Source organism: Hyperolius riggenbachi, chromosome 4 (genome assembly GCF_040937935.1).
Source record: "Hyperolius riggenbachi isolate aHypRig1 chromosome 4, aHypRig1.pri, whole genome shotgun sequence".
Classification (NCBI taxonomy): domain Eukaryota; kingdom Metazoa; phylum Chordata; class Amphibia; order Anura; family Hyperoliidae; genus Hyperolius; species Hyperolius riggenbachi.
The window spans coordinates 32068673-32078761 of record NC_090649.1 but is presented as its reverse complement, the minus strand read 5'-3'; the positions used below and the strand labels follow the sequence as shown (position 1 = coordinate 32078761).

Sequence of the window (10089 nt, the reverse complement as noted above, 5' to 3'; positions counted from 1 at the left end):
AAATACAAAAAAAAAACTATAATGTTCTAATTTTCAAAAGGGAAAAAAAATCGGTTACACGAGTCTGGCGCCTGCTATTTATCAGACGCCCAAATTTCTACTCTGGGTGCCCCAATAGCCGATATTTCCATTAGCGTCTATGGGGTGCTTAAATTGTCCATTACCCACAAATTTCCTGCTTCCGTGTAATTAGTCAGCTCATCCATCCCTGTGCCAGAAACGTACTACGCCATATTGGCTCTTGGTTTCCTCCCACATTCCCCTCCCCCTTCTTCTATGTTATCAGGTAGTATATTTACATCTGTTTCTGATAATGGACGTTGATGTACATTAGGCATGCCCAATGCAAGCGGTTTTATGTCCCAACCGACAAAATTAGTTTGCTAATAATGCTACTGCAGCAATACAACTAATAATGATATTATTTATATAAAATAAATGCTATATTTCGCAGTTAAGTCACTTTAGAGCACACTTCATTGAGATGGACTGGAGAATCTTGATGGACTATAATGTTCAGGCCGGAGTCTTTGGAGTCTTGGTTGTTCTGAGAGATGTCTGTGCAGGTGAACGTGTGACAGCAGCCCCACCCTGTGTCGCATCTTCTGACCTCTGCTGTAAGGGCCCCATGTGTCCCTGTGAAAGAGAAGGACAATGGAATGGTTGACTCTTGAAAACACACTGACCATCTTATGGCTATAATGAAAGTGTTACGGGACAGCCAACCAGTATTGAAGCCTTATAGCATTCTACAATGGTACACAAAATAGTGACATAGGCATAAATATAGCAGAGTAGTCATTGAGTCCATATGGTGGTAGGAAGGAGGGCCTTGTCAAATTGGATTACAATCTAAGGGGTGGGGGAGAGGGACACATAAGGGGGGGTGGGGTGTAAGTCCAAGGGAGGGGGTAGAGCTATGAAGATAACAGGTAAGTAATGGTGAGTCTGCTTGAATGAGTTGAAGGTGGGGACCAGGCTAATGGAGGGAGTGCATCCCATAAGGTAGGGGCTGTCCTGGTGAAATCCTGTAGCCTGGGGAGTGAGCAAGTGATGCGAGGGGTGGACATTTTCTTAGACTGGAGAAGTGGAGAGAGTGGGTTGGGGTGGATCTGTGGACAGGAGCCGAGATGTACAAAGTGGAGGGTATGGTGGATGGATTTGTATGCCAGACAGAGCAGTTAAAATTTAATTCTAAGGGGATAGGGAACAAGTACAGGGACTTGCAAGAGAAGCAGGAGGGGTTAATGAGCCTGGCATGTTGGCAGCTCATTCATAACAGACTGCAGGGGATGGAGTGTAGTCTCAGGAAGTCCAAAAAGCTTGGCATTGCAGTAGTCCAGAGAGATCACCCGAGCATGGACCAGGAGTTTGGCAGTGTCGGGGGGCCAGGTAGGGGTGAATTTTGGCTATGTTGTACAGATAAAAGTGGCAGGACCTGGAGACAGACATGTGGATGTGGAGGGTAATGCACGAGGGTGACACCCATGCAGTGTTGAAGGCAGAGGAGAGGTCCAGGAAGAGAAGGATGGAGTAGGAGTACTGGTTGTTTGATTCAGCCAGGATGATGTCCTTTGTGACCTCAGTGAGCACTGTTTCTTTGGAGTAGGCGGGGCAGAATCCAAATTGAAGGGGGTCAAATAAAGTGTTTCAGTTGAAAGAATGGAACTTTATGACTTGACACTGGACTGTGTGGAAAGAAGAGAGGACCACTTCTGTATGTTTACAGGTACACTTTAAGGGCTTGATCATACCGTAGAGTTTCTCCACAGAACTCATTTAACAAGACAAATAACATTTATATCGCGCTTTTCTCCTGGCGGACTCAAACAGCCAGAGCAGCAGCCACTAGGATGCGCTCTATAGGCAGTAGCAGTGTTAGGAAGACTTGCCTAAGGTCTCCTACTGAATAGGTGCTGGCTTACTGAACAGGCAGAGCCGAAATTCGAACCCTGGTCTCCTGCGTCAGAGGCAGAGCCCTTAACCATTACACCATCCAGCTACTCTTCTTAGTATTTCTCTACAGTAGCGTGGATCGGGGGGTTGGCCCTAGAGCTACGCAGCCGCACTCGCGGCTGTGCGGACTGCGCAGCCGCGGCCAGCTCCGGCGGCCATATTGGCAGAGGCAGGAGAGCCCGACCCGGGCCCTGCGGTCGTGACTGGCCGGGGGGGCTATTGAGTGGCGGGGACCCGGCGGAACGACACGGAGGGCGCGGATGGCGTCCTCAGTGTCTTTTAAAGAGTCTTTTTTTACTTTTTTTTTTATATGTTGGCCTCATAAGTCCTTTAAGTATTTTTAGGATTCTCCAAACAAAAAAAATGCACAAAATATTTTAACTTTGACATCACTTTATTTTTTTTCGTATCTTTTTGCCTGTTAAGTCCATAAAAAGTTAGAAAGCAGATGAGGGTGAGTATTTATAAAATAATTTTAAAATTTACGTGAGCAGAAAGCTATTTTAATAGATGTTACGCAAATGATGACATTTTCAATTCTAAAAAAAAAATTAATTTAAAAGGAAAACAAAATTGAATCTTCCAGCCACCAGAGGGCACAGAGGATGATATTAAAGTGCACTGGGTTCTTCTTCATTCACTGTACTGAAGATACAGCTTGTTGCAAGTCACTGCACCCTCTAGTGGGAGGAATATGCATTCTGTTTTTCTTTTTCTGTTACAAAAGAGAGGATGTAGACCAGTGATGGCTAACCTTGGCACTCCAGCTGTGGTGGAACTACAAGTCCCATGAGGCATTGCAATACTCTGACAGCTCTAAGCATAACTCGGGGAGGCAGAGGCATGATGGGATTTGTAGTTTTGTCACAGCTGGAGTGCCAAGGTTAGCCATCACTGATATAGACAGACAGCAAGAACCATCGGGAAGCGAAACAAAAGCAGCGGTGGAAAGTTTGGCACAGCCGCCACCATCACAGGCTGTGGGAAGCGGTGCTCAGACAGTAATTTGGCACCATCAAAAGATGGCGCCCAAATGACTATGAAAACAGCATAATCCGGCTCCTGGCAATAGCTATAAGCCGAATTACATATTTTTCCACTATGCACAGCGACCTGGAGGGGGAATAGTAATTAAAATACTCACCGAGCCTCCAGGCAGCGTCTTCTAACCTTCCTGTAGATCCTAGTTTCTTTCTGGCGTCTGTGCACAGCTCCCGGCAAGTCATGTGACCCAACATCGGTGAGGTGACATGCCGGAAGCCATACATGGATGGAAGGCGGCTAGGAGCTACATAAATGGGTAGAAGACGCCGCCTGGAGAGTATTTTATGCTGCACCGGTGGGAGATTTGTGCTTTTTCGTGCGGTTGCTCCAGCAACCAGCAGGCACATGTATCTGCCGATCCGACATCAGGGGATACCCGCTGGTGCCAGATCCCGGGGACTCTGCAGCAACTGGAACAAACGGGGAATTCTTCAATTACTTTTGACTAAAAAGACCTTTGTGTATGTTTCTTTTTGTGGTAATGCAATTGGATTTGGCAAAAGTAGATAAATATCTGTGTGTTTGGGCATCATAATAGCAGCTGCAGCGTTTGTCAAATATTACAGGAGGTACTTACTGTATACTTACATCATTCAGCCACTGCTCCCAGCTGTGGAGACCTGAAGAAAGGTACAATAATTATGTGACTTAATTGCTTTTTTATATCATTATTATTATTATTATTATTATTATTATTATTATTGTAGGGATTAGATTGCAAGATTGTGGCTCCTCTGAGGACAGTCAGTGACATGACTATGTACTCTGTAATGTGCTGCAGGAGATGTCAGTGGTATATAAATACATAATAATAATAAGGTAGGACATTAGACTATGACTATGGTAGGGATTAGATTGTGAGCATCTCTGAGGACAGTCAGTGACATGACTATGTACTCTGTAATGTGCTGCAGGAGATGTCAGTGCTATATAAATACATAATAATAATAAGGTAGGACATTAGACTATGACTATGGTAGGATTAGATTGTGAGCTCCTCTGAGGACAGTCAGTGACATGACTATGTACTCTGTAATGTGCTGCAGGAGATGTCAGTGCTATATAAATACATAATAATAATAAGGTAGGACATTAGACTATGACTATGGTAGGATTAGATTGTGAGCTCCTCTGAGGACAGTCAGTGACATGACTATGTACTCTGTGAAGTGCTGCAGAAGATGTCAGTGCTATATAAATACATAATAATATGGTAGGACATTAGACTATGACTATGGTAGGATTAGATTGTGAGCTCCTCTGAGGACAGCCAGTGACATGACTATGTACTCTGTGAAGTGCTGCAGAAGATGTCAGTGCTATATAAATACATAATAATATGGTAGGACATTAGACTATGACTATGGTAGGATTAGATTGTGAGCTCCTCTGAGGACAGTCAGTGACATGACTATGTACTCTGTAAAGTGCTGCAGGAGATGTCAGCGCTATATAAATACATAATAATAATAATATGGTAGGACATTAGACTATGACTATGGTAGGATTAGATTGTGAGCTCCTCTGAGGACAGTCAGTGACATGACTATGTACTCTGTAAAGTACTGCAGAATATGTCAGTGCTATATAAATACATAATAATAATATGGTAGGACATTAGACTGTAACTATGATAGGATTAGATTGTGGATTTTTTATTAAAGAAAATCAGAATAATAGCATACATAAATAATAAATAAAGTTAAAAAGTATGCCATCATAAGGCTGAAAGGTATCTTCAATGCATACAATGCAATAACACACAAAAATCAAACATAGGCTTTATCCCATATATGCATATATACAAAAAGGGAAAAGAAAATAACGCCCGTACCGCGCCATAAACAACAAAAACAATCTATTGTATCAAGAAACCGCAATGCACCGCGTTTGGGGAGACACCATTCACCACCATTTATACCAATACGAGACAACCAGACAAAAAGGAAAAACTAAAATACATATAACATGAACCACCACCGGTAAAGACAAGACAGCACCTACAACACATCATTCACACTGACAGGACAATAACCCACTCCCAAAAAGTGATAGACAGCACCAACATAACACCATGCACACCTCACACATACCACGGGACTTTTACGCCCGAAAATACCAATAACATAAGACTGAGGACATAACACAAGACAAGACAAAACTAAAAATAATACCCAAAGACAGGACGACACTTCACCAACACATAAAAGAGAAGCACAAAGGGATGTTCTCCGCGTGCCTGCGGCCAATACTTCAAAAATCAAGAAAAAAAATCAAATCTAGGGTGAAAAGAAGAGAAATAGTAAGCTGCACCCAGGAGAGACTTCCACCAAGTCAAGGAGGCTTGATATTCTGCCAAGCCAGAATCCAAGCTCCTCTCCCCAGCTTCTTCCTCTCCAAGTACCGAATGGTTCCCACCTCACCAAGAATAGTGTTCACCACCACCTGGACGGGCAAGTCTTTCTTTCTAATAGCTAGATCACACCGTGCCAACCATAAGTGTCTCCTAACCACTAGACTAACTATGTACAAAGTGCACAAATCATACCCCTGGCGCTGATTAAACGCTCCATAGGCCCACTCGGCATAACCAAGATGCGCCAGAAATGGGATATTCAGAACCCTCCCCACCTGATTATACACTTCTACATTAAAGGGACATGACATCAAGAAGTGGTCCATGGTCTCCTCAACAGCACACGCCTGCCGAGGACAACCACGTTCCTCCACATCCCGACACTTCATGAGCCCTCTAACGTAAAGCTTGCCCTGGAAGGTAAGCCAGGCGATGTCCCACAATTTGTTCGGAATCCGCGGCGAGTTCAACAAACGCAATCCCTCCTCCAAAATTGTGCCTGGGCAATCCCTCAAGGCCAGTGAGTCAGGAAAGTAGGAGTCCACCACCCATGCCGACAGGGCTTTCCTGTCGACCGATTTGATGTCCTCCACTGTCAATCCCCACTGCAACAGTTTTTTCAAACACGGCAAGACATAGGCCGGGAGGTAGCCATGACGTCTCCTCAGATTCTTCACTGGGCCACCGCTCTTCCATTCCCCAAGGTAAGGCTCACACCAAGTCTGAAAGATCCCTACCCAACCAGGCGGGTTCTCCATTAACATACTACCAATATTGTGCTTAATAAAAATTAAGGAGAAGAAAACAATCGGGTTGACCATGCCTAGGCCACCCTCCCGCCTAGTTTTATAGGTAATATTTCTACGCACATGGTTTAGCTTGTTTCCCCATAACATCTGGAAAAACAAGCCATTGACCCTGGTATACAGGGATGCTGGCAAAATCGTGACGTAACTGACATACAACAATATTGGTATCAGGTAAGTCTTGATCAGGTCAATCCTTTCTCTATAGGTCAAACTCCAACCTTTCCAGCGGACCACTTTCCTGTCGACATTTGATAGTTTGCTAACCCAATTTCGTAGGCCATAATCGCCTGGGCCAAATTTGATGCCGAGAATTTTGATTTCGTCTTGAGGCACGGGAAAGGATCCGGGAAGTCTAAAGGACTCTCCATCTTTGCCCATCCAGAGAGTTTCGCACTTATCTGGATTGATCTTGGAACCAGATGCCAACGAGTACCGGGTGATCTCTTCAGCAACCACCAACGCCTCTTCTGCATCCGAGACCACCACGGTGACATCGTCGGCATATGCCACCACCTTCAGAGATGAGCTCCCAGAGATGCCCACCGGAACCCCACCAAGCATGCCGCCATCTAGCCTTCTCACGAAGGGGTCGATGGCAAACACGTATAGTAGAGAACTCAGCGGACAACCCTGGCGGACCCCCGAGCTCACCTCAAAAGGCTGGCCTATCCATCCATTGATCAGCATAAAACTCTCAGCCCCTTCGTATAAAGTTCGCAGCCAATCTACAAACCTCCCCTGCAAACCGTATACAGTAAGTAGCCGCCACAGGTACTTGTGATTGACCCGATCAAAAGCCTTGGACTGATCCAACGTCAGTAGGTACTTTCCCCAACCCTCAGCCCTGCACCGCTCCAGGACCTCCCGGACAGCTAACAGTGCTGAGAGCGTGCTCCTTCCCACAACAGAGCAGTGCTGATGGCAGGAAAGCACATCTGTCACCTGGGACAACCGCCAGAACAAAATTTTCGCCAAGATCTTCCTGTCGACATTGAGAAGGCTGATGGAACGCCAATTCTCAATCATCTCAGGATCACGACCTTTTGACAACAGGATTACCGCAGATTGCCTCATGGAGGGTGGTAACTGACCCTCAGCAAGGCAATCATTAAAAGCTCCAGCCAATTGAGGGGCCAGAACGGACACGAAGGCCTTGTAGAACTCGGCCGTCAGTCCATCCGGACCCGGGGTCTTTTTAGGCGCAAGGCCACCAATGGCTCTCACTACTTCGTCCGCAGTAATTTCTGTTGTCAAGTCTATGGCAGAAATGTCCACATCTCCCAGACCTGGCGTGGAATCCAAGAAATCTTCCATCCTTGTCTGGTCAAGTGGCTTCTCCCCAAGCAAATCAGCGTAAAACTCTCTAGCGATGGCTAGGATCTCCGACCTGGACTTTGCCAGAGACCCCGAGCCATCCCTGAGACCGATGACCGTCTTAAGCGCTGAGCTTTGTTTGAAACTCTGGTAAGGGTCAGGCGAGTGGTACTTACCATGATCCCTTTCCAGAGCCAAAGAAGCCAGCCGGTCGTATTGCTGCTGCTTAAGGCGAAGTTTGACCTCAGAGATCTCCCCCGGGTCCCCGCCCTCAGAGACAAGGACAGTCAATCTCTCCCTTAGAGTCTGGTAAGCCAAGTTTCTATCAACACCTCTACGGGTAGCTAGACCCTTGAAAAATCTAACGACACGTTTTTTGACCTCCTCCCACCACTCAGACCTATTGTCAAAGCAGTCCAGAATGGAGACCTGTGCTTGAAAAAACTCCTCAAAGGATTGTCTCACCTCATCTTCCAGCAGCAGGGACGAATTCATTCTCCAGATACCCCGACCTCTGGGAGGAGCATCCGAAGCATTTAAGCCTACCGACAGAATAAGGTGATCCGAGAACTCCACCGCCAACAACTTAGGAGTTGAAGTGATGAGGCTCTCTGAAACAAAAAATCTATCTATCCTGGACCTACTATTACCTCTCTGAAAAGTGAAACCCGTGAGACCTGGGGAGTGACGAACGTGCACATCTACCAGGTCGGACTCATTAACTAATCTAACTAGAAACCTGCTATCTACACCTATCCGGACCTGGGCACTTGCCCTGTCCATGGCCCTAGTGATGGTGTTAAAATCACCGCCCAGGATCACTGGATAGGCTGAAAAAAGGTATGGCCTGATCCGTGTAAGAAGGCGTTTTCTCTCCCCTTTAAACCTGGGGTTGGCATAGATGTTAATAAGCCTGAGATCCTGCCCCCTCACACAGACGTCTAGGACCAGACACCTACCCATCTCCACCTCAATAACCCGCCGGCAAGTTGCCATGTCGGCCCTAAAAAGGACCGCCACACCACTACCAGACTCTCCCGCAAGGGACCAAAAACTCGGACCGGACACCCAATCCCTCTCAGCCAACCAAAGGTCAGCTGCAGAGGTGAGTCTGGTCTCCTGCAGGAAAAAAACATCCGCCTCATGGGCAGCCAAAATTGAAAAAGCCAATTTTCGAGCCTTGGTCGTTTTGATACTGGCAACGTTGATCGTTGCCAGTATAAGTGGTGGGGGAACCGCCATTAGGGTGATTCAAGGTTTCCCTTTATCTTTCTTCAGACAAAGACAAAAAGATAAAACAAAGGACAACATTACAAAAAGTAAACAGACAAAAACACTAATCACAATGCCTCCCCAATGGAAGCAGAACTTTCTGCCACCATCTCCTCCTCTTCAGAGACAAGGGGAGATGTGGCCAGAACCTCAAATCTGTTAGCCAGATTTATCTCTTTCTCCTTCTGCCTCCTTTGGTGGGCAGCCATCCTGCTTGCTACCCTCGGGTCCTCAGGAAGACCCCTACTCAAAGGCTTAACACCTCTCCTCTTCTTTGTTTTGAAACGTTCCTCTAAGTAGGACTTGTCCTCCTGCGAGAGATGCTCCCTCTTCCAAGGGGCAAGGGCTGCATCCGTGGGGCAAGGGGCCGAGAAGGCATAGCCAGAAGGGACGGATCCAGACAAAACAAACCCACTACCGCTAGCTGGCGCGGTGGGGCAAGCAGAAGGAAGGGGCGGGACAATGACAGGAGGTGCAGGGGGGACACTAGAAACTACAGGGCTGGGAAGGGAAGGGGAAACTGCAGGGACTGGGAAGGTGGGAGGTGGAAGGGACATCTCCGGGGCAGAAAGGATGGGAGGGGGAAGGGACACTGTAGGGGCTGGGGAGACAGTAACAGGAGGGGGCAGGTTAGGACCACCTGCAGGGGGAGTGGTGGCAGGGGAAGCCTTTGTCTTCCTAGGAAGAGGCTTGGGGGCTAGAGGTGGACCTATAGGAGCGGCAGTAAGGGGCCGAAGGCCACCTCCACCCCTACTCCTGACAGGTTTGAGTCGCTGCTCCTTGGGAGGAGGGCCACCTCCGCCCCGAGCAGCACCCCGAGCGGGAGCCAGTGACTCAGGCCCAGGCTGCCTATCAGAGGCCATGCTGACTGGAAGAGAACCAGAGGAGGGTACTACAGAGGACGGGTTCACGCTGGACGTTGACACGTTAGGAGCTGGAACAGACTCAACACACACATTAGGGTCAGCCACAGAGACATCCTGGTCCTCTACCATAGTTGTCAGCAGGGCGACCTTCAGATCCGAGGGCATCGTCGCCCAGGAGATCGGGCACTCCGTATAGGGATGGCCAAATTCGAAGCAAAAATTGCACTTGATTCTTTTGCAGGAAGACGCGGAGTGCCCGAACTCCTGGCAGCGACTACACCTCGGATCTGGGCAGCCACTGGCCAAGTGTCCCCTCTTGCCGCATCTATTGCAGGTCCTGGGTTGGCCCGGGTAATAGGTGATAACTTTGTCCCGCCCTATGAGGGCGGAACGGGGAATATGGGTGACGACCCCCTCCTTTGTCCGGAGTCGGATCGCCACCTCATACTCCCCCCACCAGATCCCGAGCTCG

General features: G+C 47.5%; 1 protein-coding gene across 4 annotated transcripts in view; it reads right to left on the bottom strand.

Moving 5' to 3' along the window:
- Positions 1 to 464: 464 nt before the first annotated feature.
- The window catches only part of LOC137571147 (uncharacterized), a 164382-nt gene continuing 154757 nt past the window's right edge, over positions 465 to 10089 (bottom strand). For 3 of the 4 annotated variants that reach the window (XM_068279916.1, XM_068279919.1, XM_068279918.1), the window contains exons 9-10: positions 3589 to 3620; positions 465 to 636 (exon numbers count right to left, since the gene is read on the bottom strand). In XM_068279916.1, coding sequence (XP_068136017.1) covers positions 3594 to 3620 — 27 coding nt within the window. In that variant the 3' untranslated portion in view covers positions 465 to 636; positions 3589 to 3593. Of the gene's footprint in view, positions 637 to 3577; positions 3621 to 10089 lie in introns of all 4 variants that reach the window. The other variant, XM_068279917.1, reaches the window with a different exon arrangement.